Source organism: Molothrus aeneus, chromosome 3 (assembly GCF_037042795.1).
Source record: "Molothrus aeneus isolate 106 chromosome 3, BPBGC_Maene_1.0, whole genome shotgun sequence".
In the NCBI taxonomy this organism is placed as follows: Eukaryota; Metazoa; Chordata; class Aves; order Passeriformes; family Icteridae; genus Molothrus; species Molothrus aeneus.
Window position 1 is genome coordinate 40,869,288 of NC_089648.1, and position 22,522 is coordinate 40,891,809.

The following is a 22,522-nucleotide window of genomic DNA, read 5'->3' on the forward strand; positions in this document are numbered from 1 at the left end:
GGCAGCACCGGCCGCGCCACCGGCACCGGCCCGCAGGGGAGGCGGCAGCGGCGGCGCGCCCGCCAGCAGCGCCCGGCTCCGCTGAGTGCAGTGACAGCGCCCCCCGGCCGCGCCGGCCCCCGCCTGCCTCCCGCCGCCTCCAGCCGCCTGCGATGCTCAGTGAGTGGGGACCGGCCCGGGGCCGCGGCCCGGGGCCTGCACGGGGGGGCGCGAGGGGCGGGGCCGGCGGCGGGAGCAGGGCCCGGGCGTCCCGCGGGCCGCCTCGTGGCGGAGGCCCGCAGGCCCGGCGCGGCCGGCGGCTCCCGGCAGCTCCCGGCAGCTCCCGGCAGGCCGGCGGGGGCACCTCGGGCACGGGCGCGGCCCTGGGGCAGCCCCGGCTGCGGACGGGCCAGGCGCGTGCCCTGCGCCCGGAGGTCGCGGGGGGGCCTCTGGTCGTGATATCCTTCTTTCCTTTGGAAAGTGCGTGGGTTTAATAAGCGTCTTCTTATCGCGCCATCTCTCTTCCCTTTTCTTTTTTTTTCCTTCTTTTTCTTTTCTTTTCTTTTTTTTTTTTTTTTAATATTGACAGGAGAAGGCTTTAACTTTGGCGTCCCTTCAGCGAGCGCCCTTCGGCCCGCGGAGCAGCCCCAGGACGGGCGCGGGGCCCCGCAGGGCTCCCGGCCCCGGTGACCCCGGCAGGGCCCGCAGGACGGCAGTGCCGGGTCCCGCGGCTCCGCTCGGCCCAGGAAGGGCCCGGCGGTGGCAGAGCCCGAGCCGAGGTGGTGTGAAGAGGGTTGGAGGAAAGCGTGTCCCGCAGGTCCCGCCGAGGACGTCGGTGAAGCGCTGCTTGGCACCGACTTGGGGCCGCGGGGGGGTCGGGGGGAAACAATGTGGAATTGGCAAAGCGTCATTCGTGGATGGTGAGCCAGATCTCGGTCCAAATGCAAATGGATTCATGCTCTTTTAAAATCACAGCTGTTCCCTCTCTGCCTCTTCACATGAATGCCACTGCTCAGGCAAAAGCCTTCTCCGTAGTTCCTGCTATGCTGTTTTCCTATTTTGCACCACCACCATGCTCTCCAAGTCAACTTGTCATGTTTACTTGCCTGTTTTTGTGAATTGCAGCTGCTGCATGTGCGACATCCCTTGGCTCTTAGTTCATGGTTATCTCCATATCAGTTTATCCTTATCTCGTTTACTCTGAAATTTTGTAAATTTCAGATTATCCTAATGTCACAAAATTAAAAATTGAGACCTGTTATTGTTGGTAGGCCCCACATTTCACCTGCAGTGATAAGGGATAAAAGATTATTTTTTGCTGTCCACAGCTGAGGCCTGAGACAGAGTTTTTATTAGAGAATATTCAAAAAATGCTTTTGTTTTATGCTTTTATTAGTTTGGGGGTTGGGTGTTTTTTAACTTAGCTCTCAGATGCTCACAGGTCTTTCCTCAGTCTGTTGGAAGAAAGAGACTGTTTCCCAGTGTCAGGACAGGAATACAGAGTCTTTAAAAGCTGTGTTTCCAGTGCTAGTTTTTAAGTTCTTTTTAGTGTGTCTGTACTGGGATTATTTCAAGGCCGTGGAATCTGCCTAAACCTGTACCTGAAATGTAGCATAGGCGGGAAAATAATTTCCTTGGCCCAATGCTTAGTTCACAGCTAACTTCCAGCTTTTCCAGGAAGGAGGAATTTGCAATGTGTTTTGTTTTATTAGCCTCTGCTCTGGTTTTTTTTCAGTAGCTTTGGTTCCTCAAAAAAAATTACCTTAACCTTTTTTCAGTGCTCCAGTTTGGAACACTGCAGAAAATGCTGCATTGTAGCTCTGCATTCTCACAATGTGATCTTTCCTCTCTCTTTCCTTAAATATTTTCTTATCAGTAAAATTAGTTAGGAGCATTAGTATTTATTATTCTCTTTGACTGCTCGAGGAAAATGAGACAGCTGGGACTTCTGAACAATTGTTTCAAGCTTTATGCATTTTGTGAACAGGGAACTCTATATGCTTTCAGTTTGTTACATATTTTGGAGATTATCCTCAGTTATGAAAGCTAGAATTTTAAAATTGATTGGAAGTTAAAAATGGCAGGCTTGTCCTTTTATGCCTTTAAATTCTGCATCATTGACCTTTTGTAAATTGGTGTGGCTTCAATCTTGAACGAGGCTGACAGCATTTTGGGAGCATATGTTTATTTTATGATACACTCTAATTTTGATAAAAGGCTCAATAAAGAATATTTGTAGGAGTGTTGGTTTTGCTCTTGCACTTTTCCTGAATGCTTTTCCTGCCTTGGTGACATTATTCTTTGTAATGCTGAGTATGAAGTATAAAGGCAAAGTGAAGGAAGAAGCAAAGAGCTGAAATTAGAGTATGGGTGACTGCTGTTTCTGATGCTAATGGGTGTTTCTTGATGAAGACACATTTCCTTAAGGAAGTTCCTGTTGTGTCACCTGGGAGTAGGGAAAAAAAATCTCCTTGAGATGCTGCTAACATCCCCTACTGTGACTGCAGGGGGGAGTACGTAGAGGAGCAAGAAACTGTACAGATTGCATAAATGCCTCGGTGTGGACCTGGGCAAATCACTTGCACGTGCAGTCCATGCAGCTGGCTGAAATGCAGAATGGTAACAGTACGTTGTGAAGCTTAGTTAAAGGGTGTTTTTAGGAGAGTGCTACGTTGCTGGTCCATCCTTGGGTCCACTCTACTTGGTGGTCTTGATAAGAGTTCTGTCTTTCCTACAGTTTTGTGCAGCAGAAGTGTTACACTTGAGACAGTGTCTCAGATATAACTTCTTTAATTGCAGGAAGATGAAAAGGAAGTTTGCTTTTGGAGTGAAAGAAGGTGTTGAAAAATTTTATTTTAATGGGTCTATCTGAAAATGCTTTGATAACTCCCACCTGTTGATGCCCCTTCCCCACGCTCAACAGTTACTTAACCTGTGGGAACAAATGGGAATCTTTTTAAGGTTTTCACCCAAGCATGTAGATTTGCAATTCCACATATCTGTTGAAGGTGAACTATTGCTGAAACCTTGCATCCTCATCCACTTGTACCTAACTTCACAGAAGGGTTATTTTTCTAATAAGTGGAATAAGCACTAAAATGTGCATGGGTATTAGAAAAAACTCATTTGTATTTTTAAAGCTGTCCTTTTGGTAGAAATAATAGTTCTTACAAAAGGAGGAAGGGCATCCTTGTCTCTCTCAGAGAAGCTGAGTTTCATCAGATTTAGCTGCTCAAACCAGGAAGCATTAGCACTCATGAAACATTCATGTCATTGGTAGTGAACTATCTCCAGGCAGGCTTTACCTGGTGTGGTGATAGGAAGAAACCCCTGTGGTTTAGCTGTGCTTTATTTCAAGCCTTTCAGGTTATCTAAACTTGTGTGTAAAGTCAATGGCTGTTGTGAAGGATTGGTGCAGTCAGCGATTACCCAAATAGCAAGGGAGCTGTAGCATTCATCTTACTGAGGTTCCTTTATTACAAGCCAGGGGCTAAAAGGTAGCCTTGGGCTCATTTTGATTTTGAGGTGCTTCCAAGTGGTGTTTGTGAGGACGAGTTCCTAAATGTATATTTTAAAAAAACCTTCAAAAGATGATTTCTGTTTCAAATTTTTGTAAGAGGGAAGTCTGGATACATCAAGGGAGGTGATAAAGAAGGCTCTGCTTTTAATTTCCCTCTTTTTTTTCCTGGGGACCATCTGAGTGAAGTACCAGAAGTCTGGCAGTAACCTTTAAGTTCCACCAATAAGCTTTTGCTTCTTGGACTCTCCAAACAGATTTGCTATATAAAGCATTATGTTTCCAAAATTTCCATCTTTGTATGTTAATTTCTCATTCCACTGAACATTCTAGAGTTTTCTTTGTTGGTTGGTCAAGCAGAGGAACCAGAAAATGACTGATGATTACTCAAACTGTTGCTGTCAAAACTCAAGGAGGAGAGATATTCCCTTTTTATGAGCTGTTTTTAACTAAAATGCTTTAGTTCACCATTGTGGTTTTAGTCCTGAATCCTCAAAACTATTTTTTACTCCTCTGTGAAATCAGTAAAATTAGGCAGCAAAATATTTTCAGGGATCTACAAAATGTCTGGGCCATAGTACTGAGAGGCAAATCCCTGAGGGTTCAGTTTCATACCTCGGCAACAAAATGATGTTTGTTTTCTATCAGTATCAATGCAGCTGCAGGCTAAGTTGATCTCAGGCTGCCCTGTAAGAGTCTCATCACCTCTTTCTTTCCTTTTGAGGTCATGAAACGCGTACGCACAGAGCAGATTCAGATGGCAGTGTCCTGCTACCTCAAGCGCCGTCAGTATGTGGACTCGGAAGGTCCCCTAAAACAAGGGCTGAGGCTGTGTCAGACTGCTGAAGAGATGGCAGCTAATCTCACAGGTAATCCTACCGTATTTTCCATGACTACTTCTTGGCAGAGTTGTGAGCACGTGTGCTGGCAGCTGTATGAATTTGTCTGCACATGTGGACATTTCTCCTTTTAAAATTAAGAAATTTCTCACTGTTAAGTTGGTGTGAATTATGAACTTTGGAAGAATGAAAATGTGGGTGGAAGTGTAACAAGGTGACGTTCATAGTCAGTGAAACATCAGGCTTAAATGCCATGTGAGGGTAATGGAAAATACATATGTTTTATCTCAAATAATGTGAAGTCTGGTGAGTAGTGGTGCTTTGGAATGGAAGGGAGAAGAACCTAGATGAGAAAGGAAGTAGAAGCAGGAAATTCTTTTGTACCTTTGTACTCCAGCAGAGTTATATCATGTGAAATTAAAGTGATAAGGCTGGGTCTTTTTCTGGCATGGTCAGCTTTGTAGTTATGAGAGGTCTGCTCTTGTCATTTGGGGAAAAAACCCAAAACCTTCAGTGGATGAGAAAAGGCATGGAGGGAGATAAACTTCCTTCTCTTTCTTAAAGACTTCTGAATCCTGCCACACTGCTTGCTTTCCAAATTGTGTCTGTGACAGTTGTCATTGTAATTATAATTTTTGTTTCAACAAACTCTGCTGCTGCTTGAGCACATAGAAGTATTGAAAAGATGAAAGCTATGTGGACATTATAGAGATTAAATTTACTTGTGAAAGTAATAGAAAATACTGGGCTGACATTTTGGGTAAAAAAGCAAGGAGAAATTTTTTTCTCTCAATGAAACTGCCTAGATTATGACAGTATCTCAGACAAAGGAGATCAAGTGGTGGAGTTACTTGTAATGTGACTTAATTTGACAAAATATTAGTAGCTATTTAACTGTGTTTGTGGTTAGATAAGGCTGGATGCAGGAACAGATAAAATACTATGGTAACATACTCTAAAGGTATTCCTTACCTTTACATCTTAGTACTTTTTCTTACCTTTACATCTTGGTACTTTTTCTTACCTTTACATCTTAGTACTTTTCATTTCCTTGCTTTTTTCAGCCTATCAGAAGTTTATTGCAATCTCTGAAAAAGTACTGGGAAAGATGGGGAAAGAATGAAACCAAAGTAAACTGCTGAATTGTTTTTCAGTGGGAGATTTTTTTGTGAGAACTGGGTAGAAAGGTCAGTGTCAAAACATGCTCAGAATGTGATACCAGCCATATCAGGAGGACACAGAAGTGTCTGAAGTAGTGGAGATGAACTGGATTACAAGCCCTTTGCATGGCCTCATAAAAAAAAAATCAATAAAGAGTGTGAATGAGTGTGTGTTTACATTTTGCCTTTTTTACTGAAAAAATAAATATTCCACAAAATATTATTACTAAATTTCATGTTAGTCTGTATCCTCTTGCCAGTGCATGGTTTTTGTAGATGGTCATTGAGAATTTAGTCATCAGTTTTCATTAGAACTGAAAATGGACTGCTCTCATGTGTTCAGCTGCTTACTACTTCTTGTCAGATGTGCTTGCAGTGAGCTGTCAGTGAGCATGCTGCAGTTCCAGCAGTGACTGTTAGAAAAATGTCTGTAAAAGTATAAACCCAAGCTTGTTACTTAATCTGACAACAGATGCTGAAAATACTTTCTGCTGCAGTCATCTTAGTTTTGCAAACGGAGTAAAAACTGAGCAGATTGCAAAGCCTGCAGTGCTTTATTTTGGGGAAAGTGATCAAATGTGTTTTTCTGAAGATGTTTTTGCTTTTTCCTTAGCAAAGCTCACCTTGTTTTTTACGTTCAGCTCTATTGTTTGACTTTTAAATTAACTAGCCTGTGTAATGGGAGACTTGGAGGGGACCTCGGAATATGATCTGGTGCAACCTTTTCTGTGGGTGAGGGAGCCCAGATGAGATTATCTAGAATTCTGTCTGATTATATCTGCAGTAAAATATAGCACAGAGCTTCCTTGTGATTATCCCAATATTTCTCTAGAAAACAAGAACAATATCTGAGGACAGAGTGAGTGACCAAGGAACATAATAGTGCCCATAATAGTGCCCATAGCACTGTTAGCACATATGAGTATCTGAAATAATGTACAATTATACATCATCATACTCACCCAAAATAGGAATCAGTTGCTGTTACACAACATTTACAGTAGTCTCACATTTGTTAGCTGGAAGCAATTCTGCTGGTAGCTAACACACAAGACCAGGAGGGTACTGCCAATATCCCTGAGTTAGGAGTGAGCTCCTTTGAATTTCCTGTCAGGTTGCATAGCTGGCCGCACTTACTGGATGTGGAGGAGCAGATACTTCCAATAGATGTTCTTATGACCACTGGGGAAGGTGGAAAAGAAACTGTGGTAGGTTTATTAACGTATGAGAAAGATACAGCCAGTGTTTTATTTCTACCAGTGCATGAAATTTCACTCTTGTTTTGGAATCAGTTGACTTCTTGATCCTTTTTGCAGTTCTCATTGGTTTAAGGTTTTGGGAAGGCAAAGAATTAGAATTTGTTAGAACTTTCTGGTATGTAGGGTTCATTTAGCATTTGCTGGACGGGAATGAGCTCGAGCATTGTTTACTGAAAGAATAGGCCATGATGGTTGCCCAGTCAGACTGTTTCAGGACAGGTAGACAAAGATGATACTCCACCTTCTGAAGCATGAAGTACACCTTAATTTTGGAATTAAGTTGCTTATGCAGAGAAAGTTGTGCCCTGGAGAAAATACCTTATAAAGTCTGGGCCAATGAGTTGTGCTTGCATAGCATGAACAAGGCCATTGCCATTCCTGCAGAAATGAGGCCACCAGATCGTTATGAAGACTTGACTGTTGCATGTAATCCTGTGATAGACAGCATAAGAGACAGGCCCTCATATTTCTGTATTTCTTAGCTTTTACAAAGAGTTGTATGGGTGACACTGGAAACTGTCACTAAGTATTCTAGAGTTACTATGTGTGCATACGTGCAGTTTACTTTCTTGTGCTGAATATTGATTATATTCAATTTTACATCCAAATAGCAGAGCTTTTTACTTTAGGTATTGAGTAGTACCAGTATGTGAATGTGGAGTTCTTACCATCTTTGAGTTTCTGAAGCACCCAGGCTGTAGAAAGCTCAGTGTAGCTGTGCCTTTCAGCGAGTTATATTAGTTTATATCTGAACTGATTTAAGAGATGATATCGTATTGGTGCTGGAATCTGGTTTTGTTTTGATTTTTTTTTTTTTTTCTCAAGAGAGGATGATGAGCTCAGCCCATCTCTCTGTTTAAAGAGCTGAATTCAGCTTGCCAAACATATCTCCTGTATTTACATAAGCTGAAGGAAGGTAAACCTGTGTCTTACCAGAGAGAAAGAGAGAGAGGAGCGGGGGAAGAATAGCGGCAGGCTGCCTGTGTACCATGTGCTGATCTCTTTCTAATAAGAGGCATTGAGATGAGCTGGAGTCTGGCCTATCTCTCTTCAGCGTGTGAACATTTGATAATGTTGTTTATAGACTTCCAAGGCTGTCAGACTTGTGCCTCTGTGCATGAGCCAAATGCTGGAACAAAAAGCCCCCCAGTCAATCAGGAGTAGAAAGGCAGAGGATGGAAAGTGGTGCAGGGCAAGGAGGACCAAAATAAGTTGAAGTGAAAGTAATAAAAATAGGGGGTTTGGAGGGAACAAGAGTTACGATTTGAAGAAAAAAAAACTGAAAGGGAAATAGTGAAACTCCTTGCCCTCTTGTGCTCTATTTAGAACAGCAAAACTTGGGTTCCTAATCACTGGCATTTACATGTGCCTGGGGTTTCTTGATGCATGTCTATAAACTTGCACAAAGTCTCCTGTGGATTCCAGGCCATTAGCAGAACAGCGGAGGTTTGGTGCCAGAGAAGGAGAAGCCAGTTCCCTTCCTAAACAGTTCAGCACTGCTTTTTCCAAAATCTTGTTCTGAAAAAGAGTTTAACATGATCTGAGGAGACCTTAACAACTGGGTTTGTGGTCAGTTGTCAGCTACCCCTTAACCTAAAATCCTCAGGGAGGAAGGAAGATATTGGTTAAAAATTACAAAGTGTTTGCTTAGACGTTCAGTGTTTTCTCCACCACCTCTGTGAGACTTAATAAATGATAATAATTTGTTGTAAATTATAATGACCGGGACAAGAATCTGAAGTAGTGTCACTTTAGACCTGTTCATGATGGTTGGTGGGACTCACTGAAAAGAAACTATACTTCGGAGAAAGTTGTATCTTGCTTTCCTCATATTTTCTGAGTGTAAAGTTGTAAAACCACAGTTGTAAAACTTCTAAGGGGTCTCTGATGGTTGTTACACTGAACTTCTTGGGAATTTAAGGTTGTGTTTGAAAACTTGAAAATGTGTTCTGGGTGGAGCAGGTGAGTTGCTGAGATTTTTAGGGTGGGCTTTAGCTTACAGCGTATTTTCTCCTTCATTATCTGTCTAGGTGGTTAATGCCATGTTTAGATGCTTTGGACTATGTCATACCTCAATGGTTTTAAAGATAAAATGTCATCTGAGTGGCTGCATACCTTGGATTTTATGAGAAGCTTTGTTTTCAGACACATACATGTAAAAATCCTTAAATCCTTATATATGTTTTGCTTTTTTTATTTCACAGTCCAGTCTGAGTCTGGTTGTGCCAACGTCGTGTCTGCAGCTCCCTGCCTAGCAGAGCCCCAGCAATATGAAGTACAGTTTGGACGATTACGCAATTTTCTGACAGGTAAATCAAAAAACACGGACTGACTTTTTTTGTCATGGAAATGAGTAAAGGGCAATATAGTAAAATTTGAAATCATGTCTCTAACAATGTTTTGATTTCTAGTTTTGAGGTTTCTGTTAAAATAGAAATATTTAATTTTTCTTGTTTTGGTTGTTTTCTGTGTGCTGAATAGCTTTAAGTTTTGTAGATGGCTGGCTCTTTGCCCTTTCTTGTTCAAGCATTTGCCCTTTGTAGCTCATCTAGACAACATCATACTTACATAGGACAGGAAAGAAAATCAGTGTTTTATGTGAAAGGCAAGTAACTGAGAAAAGACTGTAGTTCTCTGTTGTATTCTAGTTTAAGGTTTTTAATTTTATCCGTAATTGACTTGTTTTTATGATGGTCTGGATTTCTAAGGGAGAATTTCTTCCCATAAATTTAGCTGTACTTGTTGCAGGGTGATGTACTGACTTTGAGACTGGAGCAATACCGCAAAGTAAAAAAATTCTTACTCCATAATGATGCAGAAGTCAATTATTTAAATTTTTTATAATTATTCTATAATTTTTTTTAACAAGTACTCGTGGGAATGTCGTTATTTCTTCTATAAGCCCCCAACATGGAGAGAAGAAAGCAGACAGAATTTTTAAAGAATAGTACCAAGGATGATGTCGCACAGTATTTGTCCAGTGTAGGGATTTGATCCTGGTGTGCATAACGTCGAGATTATTATTTCTGATAGTTTTGGAAAGGAAGGGAGCAGGAAGGCAAAGGCAGAAAATAATGAATTATTGGAGTCTTGTCATCTACAGCAGTTCAATACCTTAGCACTTTAGTATTTGAAGTAAATCCTTATGGTTTGATAGATTTTTAGAAGTATGATAGCTCTGTTCAGTGCTTAGTGAAGTGCTTGCTTAATGCTTGATGAAGTGATAGGTTTTGGTATTCAGGTTGACTGCTTTCATGTTTTTTGTCCCTCTTGCTCTAGTTTGATATCTTACACAGATGAACTACCTCTGTTTGTTCAAGGGAGTAGCTTGCCAACCAGCCACAAGGCACAGCAGGGCTCTTCCCATTTCTGTGATGCCTGCCCCACTGAGGAGTGGGCAGGGGATTAGTGACACGGAGTAACTTAACTAAGTAGTCTCTAGTTCAACCACCTGTTCAAAGCAGGGCAAGATGGGTGTTTGATCAGGTTGCTCAGAGATTGCTGTGCATCTCTGGGGCCCTGCTGCAATTCAGTGAGAATTTCCCTTGCAGCAGCTTGCCTGTTTTCCTTCCATTGAGCACCTGAGAAGAGCTGGCTCCTTTTCCTCTATAATGTCCTACTGGGTACTGAAGGCAAGCAGTTGAATGCCCCCTTATTCTTCAGGCTACACAGACCCAGCTCCTGTAACCTCTTCATATGTTCCTAGGGAACATTTTCTTTGTTCCTCTTTCTGCCAACTTCCCATCTCTTCCCTTTTTCCCCTACTGCAAAGTGAGGTCCTTCCTCTTGTTTCATTTTTGGGCTAGTGCACCTGGAGAAAAAAGACCTGCTGACTGCTTAGAGCTTTTACATGCAGACCACTGTTTTCACTGGCTTTGGCCCAGTTTCAGTGGGACAGGAAGAAGAGTGATGCTCAAGTATGCAAATATGTATGCATACACTGCACTCCATGCATACTCTGTAGTTACTCCTGTAGAAATGAGACAGAGACACAGTATGGACTAGAGAAAGTCTGGAAGAGTGCTCAACACACAGGAAAAATTACCTAATGGAAAGGGAAAAAAGAGATCATGCGTTGATGAGTGGCAGGAGGAAGAGCATGTTGAAAAGCAGCACTGCTTTTTGCATTTTGAGGATCAGCAAATGTTTGAGGATCAGCAGTGCCTATTTGTTTTCCAGTAATTCGGACCATTTGGTCCTGTGGTAGTAAGTCGTTGTGGCCCTGTTTGTTGCTATGGTGTTCGGCAGGCTCCGCTCGTCACGGCTCCCTGCAGCTGGCAAACAGCCCCAGAGAAGCTGGGGAAGGAGGGGTGGAGCTGTTGCACAGATCAGCCTCTGCAAGGTACAGCACAGCCTAATCGGGGTTTGTTACACTGTGTACTAGGAATTACTGCTGGGATTTGCCTTGGCAGAGAGAGAAAAGCATGTAGATGAGCAGGCACAGAAATAAAACAGGAGCACAGCATATTGCAGTACATTTTGGAAACTGTAGCTTCCTTTCCCCTGAAGACAAATCAGTTCCGTCCAAAGCACCACACTCACGTTTTACTGAAACTGAGAGGGGAAAAAAAGCTCAGGCCAGACAAGCTAGGTAAATAATTTTGGTTTAAACACATAAAATACTCTTTTAAATATAATTAATACATTTTAAAGTTCATTTATCACAACCAAAAAAGGGTACAAAGAGCATACTTTTTCTTTTGAAATAAATGGAAAAATTCAACTATCATGTATTTATGAGGTGGTATATTATTAGTTGTCCCACACCTGAAAAGGGTTTTGAAATATCTGCATTTTGTTCTGACAAGGTACCTCACTGATGTGGCAATCTCTATTGTACCTCTTTTAGGTGACAGAAGTTTGCTTAGATGTGCCAACAAATGTCTCTTTCTTGCTTGCTTTCCGATGTCACTGTCAGGGCTTTCCCAGTAGTCGTCCTTGCTCTATTTTTTTCCCAGTAGGAGGCGGTTTGAAAAGTCACTCAAAGTTTGTTGTTGTTTTTTTAATATAGATTCAGATTCTCAGCACAGCCATGAAGTGATGCCTCTTCTATATCCCCTCTTTGTCTACCTCCATCTGAACATGGTCCAGAATGGCCTAAAAAGCACAGTGGACAGTTTTTACAGCCGCTTCCATGGCATGTTCTTGCAGAATGCCAGCCAGAAGGATATCGTTGAACAGTTGCAGACTACCATGACTATTCAAGATATCCTGTCCAACTTGAAGCTCCGGGCTTTTCTGGACAACAAATACGTCATCCGCCTTCAAGAGGACAGCTACAACTACCTTCTTCGCTACCTCCAAAGTGACAACAACAACGCCCTGTGCAAAGTCCTGACCTTGCACATTCACCTGGATGTGCAGCCTGCCAAGAGGACTGACTACCAGCTCTATGCCGGTGGGAGCTCCTCACGCAGCGAGAGCAACGGCCTGGAACCCAGCGATGTGCCAGCGTCCATTCTGCAGAATGAGGCAGCGCTGGATTTACTGCAGGACAGCATTAAACGTGTCAAGGACGGGCCCCCTTCCTTAACCACCATCTGTTTCTATGCCTTCTATAACACGGAGCAGTTGCTGAACACTGCAGAGATTTCACCAAATAGCAAGCTGCTCGCTGCTGGGTTCGATAATTCATGTGTGAAGCTGTGGAGCCTGCGCTCCAGGAAGTTGAAATCTGAGCCCCACCTTGTTGATGTGTCCCGCATCCGTTTGGCTTGTGACATCCTGGATGAGGAGGTTTGGATACCCTTTTTTCCCCCCCTTCTTCCCCTTCTACTGGCCTGCTTTGAAAATGGATTGTTGAGTATGTAGTCATGTCTTAGGGAACTCTGAGGCTATTGCACAACCTGCCTGCCTTGATGCACAGATTTGATAACCTCCTGTCATCCTTGTTCTTCCCTGCAGTGGTTGTTAGTGGTAAACTGAGGCGCAATCAGTCTGTGCTTAGGTCATAGTTTGTTAGTCCTGGGTGCTGGTCCCCCTCCTCCAGCTGTCCTTGAACAGATGACAGTAGACAGGCAACCCAGAAAGGACAGGTGAAAGGAGTAGGCTCTCTTCCCTGAGAAGCATGGAGCCTTCTTTGGGATGAAAAGTAGCTCAGGAAAGCCAGGCAGAATGGTGGAGAGAAGGGGCAGATGCACAGGAAGAGGAAAATATAGACACAGTAAGGAAAAGAGCTAAAGAAGTCTGATCAGATGCCTATGTGCAAAACTGTATTTCAGGTGTCACCTTAATTTACCAGAGGTCAAGAGGTATGGAAAAATTATGCAAAATGTCTTTGTTAAGGAATCTGAAGTGTAGAAACTTCTGAGGTTTTCTAGTCCAGAATGCTGGAGACAAGGACAGGGATGTGTGTACCGTTACTTCACACGCAGTGCCAGGTGGCATCTTCTACTTGACTTTTTTTTTTCTTTTTCCCTTTCTAGTCACACCTTTCCTTCCCTCTCCACAAGTAGCAACTTATATCTGGTTAGAGATCAAAATTTTGATTCTTCTGTTGTTTAATCACCCTTCTCCTTAAAAAAAAAACTAACTCATTTGTTCTTGTGTTGAGTGTTTAGCAGGAGAGACACCCTTTTTTTCCACTGTTTTTTCTTCTAAAAAATACTTAATGGCAAGGTTTATTTATTTTGGAAGAGTGCTGAGAGCTTGATGTATTTAGGGATCTGTGATTAGGGATTGCTTTGTTAAACAGCTTGAGAAAAGAGACAAGCATCAAGGTGAGACATCACAGCAGCATGTTCACTGTTTCCCAGCTTAACCCTTTTTGCAGAGTGAGCAGGTAAGTGGGTCAGACTAGCCCAAAATAGAATTATGGACTCGTTTTCCTTGTAAACTGCAAGAGTTCATAGGGCATGTGACTGTGTATTGCCCATCATAGAAGCCAAATGTCAGCACCTGCAACAGAGGAAAATTTGGTAAATCAGCAGGTCACCTTCTTTGGCTCTGGACTGTGGAAAAGTGAGATATTGTCAGGCTATCAGGAGTGTGTGTATTAGCTTTTTTTGGCATGTAGTCATAGACTTGCTTATTGTACATGTATTAGGAGAGAGCCATGGTATCCTGGAATTCATGGAATCCTGAATGCAAATAGCTTTTGGTGACTATTTGATGTTTTTTGCACAGGTCTGAAGCAAAAAACTGGTCAAAAACCAGCACAGATCAAAGTCATCATTGCCCTGAATAATTTTCACCACTGACAAAACAAATAGTCACCTGAGCAGGAGTTCACAGAGGATACCAATACCAGCCTCAACACAAACTTGGTTACCAAATGCAAATGAAAGCCCCTTGACTACAAGGAAATAAATTCAGTTATCTAGGAGCCCTAAGTGGAAATACACAGGCACCCACAGCATTGCAGGTGGGAACAGGCCAGCAATTGCTTTGGTGCCATGGGAGAGGAAGCCAAAGATACCAAGACCAACCAGACTACCTTGACTGGGCGCCAGCTCAGTGTGAGCAGGGGCTGTATTTCAGATTGTCACTGCAGTCTGATCAGTAGCAATTCACAGGGATAAAGCTGATTCAGACTTTGACAAAGAACAAAAATTCTGAATGCTCTTTGACATTACTTCTGTGAGTTCTATGGAATAACTTGTGAGGATGTTAAAATTTGGTTTGGTTGATTTCTGTGTTGTATAATTAGCTTTGGATAATGTATTTAAATAGTAATGCATTAAATAAGTAGTCTTCAGCCTAGTTTTTTATTTTCTGCAAGGAAACAGATCCTTCCTTTTATGCAGTCACAAAGGTCTAAAATCATGCTAGTTTCAGTGGATGTTGTTCAGGGTAGCACTAAAGCTACTCTGTTGGGTTTATTAATTCTACTTGTGAAGGAGTGTGTGTGTATATATATATATATATATATGTAAACCAAGGTGAGACTTAGCAAGTCACCAAGGTCAAAATCATCTTCTAGGTGTAGTTTTACTAAATTTTGCTCAGTGTCGTGCTGCAGTGTACTTCACTAGTGTAGTCTTGCTTCTTGCAAATAAGAGAGGCTTATTATTTTGGAATACAGTAATTCTGTTTTCTTTATAGTAGCATCTCACAAATGCCACTTTATAGTCTCTCTTACTTTGGGTCCAGTATAAAAATTGAGTTTTGTAGCTGTACAAATGAAAGTATTGTTTGTCTCTTTGCAATTTTACCATGCTCATTGCTGGTACTACATAAATCAGCATCGGAAAATAATGCTCTGTTCCAAGCCACAACAGTGCCAGCCTTTAAATCCTGTGAAGACTAAGGCTTGACCCCATTTAGCTCTGCTTCTAAGGTTCTGCTTTTAAGTGGCAGTGGTCCTTCAAGTGATAATGAGTGGGGATGATGCTTGCTTGATGGCAGATAGGAGGGAATTCTGGAAATAGCAGTAAAAAATGTCCTGCCAAGTGTGCCATCCTTCTTCATTGTTCCCTGCTAGGGCATCTCTGCTATAGGCAGATATGAGGTCTTCCTTTTAGCATCTTTAGAGCACTGCAGGATGAGAGAGATTGACACCCAGGAAAACCTGTTACTGGTTAGAAAAAAAAGGGGAGGAATGTGAGCTTATGGTTTGTTTCTCTTTGAGGCTATCATTGTTGCTTTTTGAGGCTTGGTGGCTGCACTTGCAGCTGCCTTGCTAATCTGGTCAGCAGACTAACTTGGATAGGGAGGAAGCTGAAAAATGTGGTGACTCAGAAGCATTATAGATGTACTGTTTTCAGTGAGCTGTGACAGGAGTGTGCAGTTGTGCTAAGTGGGTGTCAAACAGAAAGATAAGATTTGCTACCTGTGACCATATAGGAGTATGAGTTTCAATGCTGCAGAAGGTGTTGTCAAGTCTCCTGGTACGGTAATACAAGGAGGGAAGAGGAGGTGCTTGCAGACAGCCCATGTAGCCTTGTATTTGAATGCACAGAATTAAATACCTGGACTTGCAAAATTTGCAGAAACTGTAGTACAATACAGGCAGCTTGAATGGGCTTCCACTGGTAACTCATCAGGAATCTTAAGGTCATAATTAAATAGTACAAAATGCTGCAGGTATCAGCCATTCTCCTTTAATGTGGCAACACAGCCTAGAGATGCTGTAGATTCCAGTAAGCCATGCTCTATCTGAGGTAGAAAAGCAATTTGAATAAGAATGGTGCTTTGCATGCCAGAGCCTGCAGTTTCTCTCTGCCTCACCTCCATAGCAGAGAGGAAGTTGGCTTCCAGCCCCACCATAACATTCCCATGGGCACTGACTATGAGGAGAAGCAGCATTGCTAAAGATGGCTTGCTTCCTACTACATACCACTGTTGAGATGGAGAAAGGCAAGGAGATGGCCAAGTCAGAGTTTGCTCACCTACAGCATGAAATTTTCTGGGCTATTGCTAAGTCTGAAGCCAAACTGTCTGTGGGTCCTGAGGTCTGGGGTGGGGGTGTGGGAGATAGAGAGCTGCTTACAACACACTGACTTCTGCTGCTCTGACTTCTGCTGGTTGTCAACAGGCCAGCAGCCCTGGGGAATTGGGTTTCCTCTCAGGGCAGGAAGTGCTCCTTCTGCAGGAAATGGGCCAGTTCAAGATGATAAATGATAAAGGGGCTGCTCACAAACAAAAGGATGTTGTGTTGAATTTGATGTGCAGAGATTGTCTGTGAATGAGTGTTACTGATTCAGTACTGAGGAAAAGTGTCTTCCTGACAGCCCTGAGGAAGGCTAGTCTCAGGCTACTACGCAGCTGTACCCCAAGCAAGGGTTATCTTGTACTGTCAGTGAGACCCCTGCTTGTCAGGCAAGGACACTTCTGAGATCTGTTGAAACCTGTGTAGTCTGTAGTCTTAGAGTGTCAAGAGGTGCTACCTGAGTAGGCTTTTAGAGACTCTTACCACCCATCAGGAGATTCCTTTAGCTCAGCTCGCTGAATAGTCTTTAAACACAAAAGTCTTTACTGGTTGACTGCCCTGGTACTTGAATTGGAGAATAACAGAATAGAAGGGTTTCCAGTGCCATCATTTTTGTGATTGTTCATCTTCTACACCAAAATAGATACATTGGCCTAAATAAGCTTGCATACATTTGCTATTCTCGAAGGTGGTTCTTGGAAGGTGAGGATGTGAAAGCATCCTGATGGAGCTTGGAGGTAGAAATAGATGTTAGAGCCTTGCTGCATTTCTGTTCACTTGCGGGATTGAGAAAGAAGGTTAAGCAGACAGCTTGTCAAATATGCTTTGTCTTTCCATCTCCTGCCTTTTGTTTAAGACGTCTGTGATTGTTTCCCTCTACTGGGAGATTCACTTCCAACAATAACCACACAAAAAGAGTAGATGCCAAGATCTGCTTTCAACATCTTAGCCAAATGTTTCTGTAGTAGCGTGGATAGAGACTATGCATATGTTTTGCTACAAACATATTTTAGCAAAAGGAAAAATGTTATTAAATATTTTTCCCCTCTGTGCCTGCAGTCTCAGGTTACGATGCCTTCTGGACTGAGCATAATGCTACCAAAATTAAAGTCTTATCTCACCATCTCTTTCAGTATTCACTTGTAGCAAATGTACCAGCAATGTTGGTGTCTCAGAGTTTCACAAACTGTGCCACATCTAAAGTAAATAAAGTAAATAATCTAACTCCTTCTGTATTAACACCCTCCTGGTTTCCTCGTGGAGGTTTTTATATTTGTTGAACAGATAAACATGCTTTCCTTCCTTGTTTCTTCTTCATGACCAGGAGGAAGAGGATGACAACGCAGGCACAGAAATGAAGATCCTGAGAGGACACTGTGGACCTGTGTATAGCACGAGGTTCCTTTCAGACAGTTCAGGACTCTTATCTTGTTCTGAGGACATGTCCATCAGGTACTGGGACCTCGGAAGCTTTACAAACACTGTGTTGTACCAAGGACATGCCTATCCTGTCTGGGATTTGGATATTAGCCCCTGCAGCCTGTACTTTGCCAGCGGTTCCCATGATCGCACCGCCCGGCTCTGGTCGTTTGATCGGACGTACCCGCTGCGAATATACGCCGGCCATTTGGCAGACGTGGACTGCATCAAGTTCCACCCCAATTCCAACTACTTAGCCACGGGCTCCACGGACAAAACCGTGCGCCTGTGGAGCACCCAGCAGGGCAACTCGGTGCGGCTTTTCACCGGGCACCGGGGCCCTGTGCTGGCACTCGCCTTTTCCCCCAACGGTAAGTACCTGGCATCGGCAGGTGAAGACCAGCGGCTGAAGCTGTGGGACTTGGCATCAGGAACTCTTTACAAAGAACTGAGGGGGCACACAGACAATATAACCAGCCTTACTTTTAGTCCTGACAGTAGTTTAATTGCTTCGGCGTCGATGGACAATTCGGTTCGGGTCTGGGACATTCGGAACACGTACTGCAACGCCCCTGCGGATGGGTCTTCCAGTGAACTGGTTGGTGTATATACCGGACAGATGAATAATGTACTGAGCGTACAGTTTATGGCCTGTAATCTTCTTCTAGTGACTGGAATTGCACAAGAAAATCAGGAACATTAATTTTGCTTTTTGTCTTAGGGAGGTGGGTGGGTGTCTTGTATGCCAGAGTCCATTGCAAACTGAGATTACTGACTGTGAAACACTTCTCTTCCTCTGCCCCCTTGAAAGGCACGTTCAGAGTGATGCAAATGCTTTAAGATGTCACAAAAACGCCTGTGCTGTTGAACAAAATAAGGAAAAAAAGGAGGATTGATGAAAATACATACACATTCTAATTTTGTACTTTTAGGAATGGGAAAAAGGGGAGTGAATCCAGTAACTTGAGGAAACTGAAAGCCTGGCCCAGACAAGTGAAACTGCCAACCAGATAAGCTGGTGACCTGCACTTAAATATCCTTCATTGATTGATGGGCACATCTTATCTACTGTTAATTCGGCTTGAGTGTGTGGAGAACTACTGGCCCAGTGGTTTTTGTTTTGTTTTGCTTTTGCTTTCCTGGTATTGCAGAGGACCAGCATTTTTAAGACCCTTCTATTAAAAGGACATTATGTATTTTCTACAGTGATAGTAGTCCTAAATATTTCAGCTCCCTATAGCACTTCCAGCATATTTTGGACTAAATAAGTAGAAAATACTCTTGTTCTTTTTGAGTAAGGGCAAGGAAATCTGACCTCAGTTGGGGCCCATCTCTGCATTGTTGTTTGGATTTGGTTCCTGGTACTAGCTGTGATTATGTGTATTTATGTTCCATTAATTAGGAAATTTTCTGACTCTGGTTGCACTGTGTTTTGAGGATGGGAGGACAGTGGGGACAGAGTGGTGGCTTTAAGAATAACGAACAATTTGCCTTGTCTGGAGGGAGGGCACCATAGAATGGAAACAGCCAAGTTTGGACTCCTAATGGAAACAGGGCATGGCAACCCACCACTGCACCTCACAGAAAGATTTCCTTAAATAGAAGTTGGCAGTCTAGGGAGAGGGGGATGAGGAGAAACACACAAAGTGACATGGGAAAAAATAGTATTACTAAATTATTGTGTGTACACAGAGGCAGCTCTGCCAGTGTTGGATTTTTCTCAAATGTTGCAATACCAGTTTCATGAACATTTTGTGAGATAAATCATCAGCATTTACAAGGATCTGCAGAAAAAGCACGTTCTAGTTTGTCATTTGGAGAGATTAAATATTTCTGCTTTCTGGAAAGAGTTATTTTGTATTTTGTTTTCTATTAAAAGCATTTAGTTTAAAAAGAAAAATAAAAATTGTTTGGTCCCTTTCTGGGAAGTTCACTCTGACTTGTATGAGAAGAGGAGGGCAACTTCCCCTACACTGCATGAGACAGACCCACCTGGAGGCTGAATCTGGTGGTCTCGCTCACTTGGTGCTGTTTTGATGTCACCCTGCTTGCTTTCCACAGAGCTGATGGGACACATCATGGAATGGGATATTGATACAGCTTGTAGGCCAGCTGATACGTATGGGGAGGATCTAGGTACCCCCTGAGGTTAACACTGCACCTGAAGGCCTCATTCTGTAGTACTACATGACCTTTACTTTATGGTTTAATGTGTCAAAATGCCTCTTTCAAGCAGATGTCTTTTAGACAGGCTGTAGGTATTAAATGATAATTCCCATCAGCTTCCCTTAGCCCTGCTGGATTTTCATGAGAAAATTCTCTTGAATGTCTAAACAATCTAAGAGTTTAGACAACAACTCACAGCTGCCATTTTATTTTATTGTGTATTTACAAAACAGTAAACTACAAAAATTTTTCACCAGAAAAGTGTTTGACCTTTCTGACATTAACACCAGCATGTGCTGCAGCTCAATGCTGGGAGTAGCAGAAACCCCTCTGTACACCTGCATTTGAATGGCACTGCTGATCTGATGGCTGCATATCAGAAGTGTAAAGTAGCTAAATCCCAGACCAGGATTGGGCATGTTGAGGAAAAATGTATGGAAGACAGTTGTGCTTTGTGCTATGCAGGTCTCCAGAGAGGCTTCCTTCAGTTCTGTTGAGTCAATACTGCTCACCAGACCAAACACATGGTATTTTTCAACCTGCAGTAATCCCTTTAATTGTTTTGAGTGGTTTTGCTGGATTCTGTAGATTCCAGCCCAAAGATTTTATTGTGAAATGACTGTTTTGGCTGAAGGCCTGTGTGAATACCCAGGAAGGATATGGGCCACCAGTGCTCACTGGAACTCATTTTGCTGTTGGTTGCCATATGTCCTGAGCAGTGTTTAGATTTAGAGCAGCTGGAGTTTTGGTCCTGAAGGAGAGCAAACAACCAAAAGGGGAGGGGAGGAAGGGAAGGGGAGGAGGGAGGGGGAAAGAGTAGGGGGCGGAAGTAAGAGTGAGATGGGCTGAGAACAAAGTTTCCCTTTAACATCTTTCTTCTACAGCAGAATTTGACTTATTACTACTTGGGTTGGTCTAAAGTATTACATGTAGAAGTGACAAGGGTAAAGAGACTTCAGAAGCAAATCCTGTTATATGCACATAGGCTAAAAGATGTGAAAGTGATTCCTGAATTGTTGGGAAAATGATCATTAGTTATGTGCTTCAAACATATAAGCAGCAATGTACTGTGTGGAGAGTTTTTGGTGCTCTTTGAAGGAAGCTAGGAAATAATCTAGACTAAAAAATGTCTGCAGTTGATTGACAGGCTGAATTTTAAGGCAGAATTGGGTGGAAAGTATGAGTGGAAGGAAGGAATACCATAAAGTGCAGCAAAATTTGGACTGTAGTCTCTATTAGCTATCTAGTTCAGAAATAAGTATACTTGCATGGACCACTTATATTCTAAATATATACCAAAAACCACAAAAGCATTTAAGTTGACCTAGTTAAGCACTCAAATGTAAAGAAACATCATAGCAGCATCCTGCAGTTTGTGTGTCCATGTGTAACATAATTCTCACTTGGGTAACTGGGTTCTCCTTCCCCTGCAAAACGTTTTTCTTCATGTGCCTCCTGGATGATGCACAGGGCACAAGGCACTGCATGGTCCCAGCCAGTGGCTGTCAGGAGATACTCAGAGGACAAACAGATAGCGGTCCTTTCCTGGTCTACAGAATCCTGTCTTCTCACAGCTAGGTGTGCTGGGGTTTGGGGTTTGTTATAGTAGACCCCTAGCACTGCATGCTATGTAGCTGCTGATGCACTTAGTTTCATCTAAAATGGATTCATCTCTTTTATTAATCATCTATATACTTCCACATAGTTTGCTGCAGCAAGAGGTTCTACACCTTGATTTTATGAGGGGAGAAAATATTTCCTTGGTTTTGACATTTGCTATCTGATAATTTTGTTCTGTTCCCTAACCTCTTGAATTGAAAAAGACAGTGAAGAGTAAAACGCCTTTCCAGGGTGTAATGTAGTCCAGGCCACAGCAGGTATAGACAAAGCTAAGGTAAAAGTCCATGCTTAGTCACTGAATACTGAGGAAAGGAAAGGGTATGTGCTCTAATAAATTGCTACACCTATTCACATGTCTATACTGAAGTTTTCCTTCTCACTTTCAACACAGGCATCTCCCAAGCAGTGTGCTGCCACACTGTTTGGTCTAAATGTCTTAATTCCTGAAATGGTAAAGTTCATCCTACTCCTCCCCATTCTTATCACTTTGTGAAAAGATTCTCTCTTAAAAGTGTTTTTAGGTCTAAAAACATTTTATAAAAATGGTATTTCCATTAACAAGTCCTTCGGGTTCGCCAAGAAAAATAAAAAGGACTTCAGGCCATGTTGTCAACATTGTTTCAACAGTTGCTCCTTTTGTTAGACCTCTGGGCTCTGTGGGTTCTTAGAAAAAGTCCTGGAATGGCCTTTCTTCTGAGTGGTGTCTAGTTGCTTATGGTGAGCCAGGCTCTAAAACTGTACCACTTCAAGGCACCACTGTGACAGTAAAATTAAGTGCCTGGATGTCCCTTGCCAAAGGCTATCCTGGTATGTTGCACATCAGATATGGGTTTGTTTTGGTTTTTTTTTTAAGTACTGGATAGGAGCCCAAACTGACTGAAATAACAACGTTCACCTTGCTCAGTGTACCTCAAGTACAAAATACTAATAAAACTTTTCCTCTGGACTGGTAATTTTTTGCAACAATTTCAAACCTCTGTCTGGCTTTCTGTTTCATGGACCCTGCCATACAACAGCACTGAGCAGCAGGTGAACAGAGAAGGTGATACATGCTAAGTGCATGGTTTAAGGCAAAGTGTTACCTACTGTGTGTTATCCTGAAGAAGCAGTCTCTCGGGACAAGTAGCTGTAGAAGTTATTTCTATAACTTGCTATTACAAGCTTTACTCTTGCATTAAGCTGAGGGTTAGGGG

At 42.6% G+C, this 22,522-nt stretch overlaps 1 protein-coding gene across 2 annotated transcripts; it reads left to right on the plus strand.

Moving 5' to 3' along the window:
* The first annotated feature begins 77 nt into the window (after positions 1-77).
* On the plus strand, positions 78-19,465 carry TAF5L (TATA-box binding protein associated factor 5 like). Of its 2 annotated transcripts, none has more exons than XM_066546752.1 (5): positions 78-159; positions 4,221-4,365; positions 8,959-9,063; positions 11,766-12,490; positions 17,449-19,465. In XM_066546752.1, exons 2-5 carry the CDS (start codon positions 4,224-4,226, stop codon positions 18,244-18,246), a joined length of 1,770 nt encoding a protein of 589 aa, XP_066402849.1. In that variant the 5' UTR covers positions 78-159; positions 4,221-4,223; the 3' UTR covers positions 18,247-19,465. The 2 variants fall into 2 exon arrangements, with proteins under 2 accessions (XP_066402849.1, XP_066402848.1); XM_066546751.1 differs by lacking the exon at positions 78-159 and adding an exon at positions 569-899.
* Positions 19,466-22,522: the final 3,057 nt, after the last annotated feature.

Bases quoted from the DNA above. Each gene is read 5' to 3' on its own strand.
- TAF5L (XM_066546751.1), top strand. The intron at 4,366-8,958 runs GTAATCCTACCG...TTTATTTCACAG, and splicing joins GATGGCAGCTAATCTCACAG to TCCAGTCTGAGTCTGGTTGT. The intron at 12,491-17,448 runs GTTTGGATACCC...CTTCATGACCAG, and splicing joins GTGACATCCTGGATGAGGAG to GAGGAAGAGGATGACAACGC.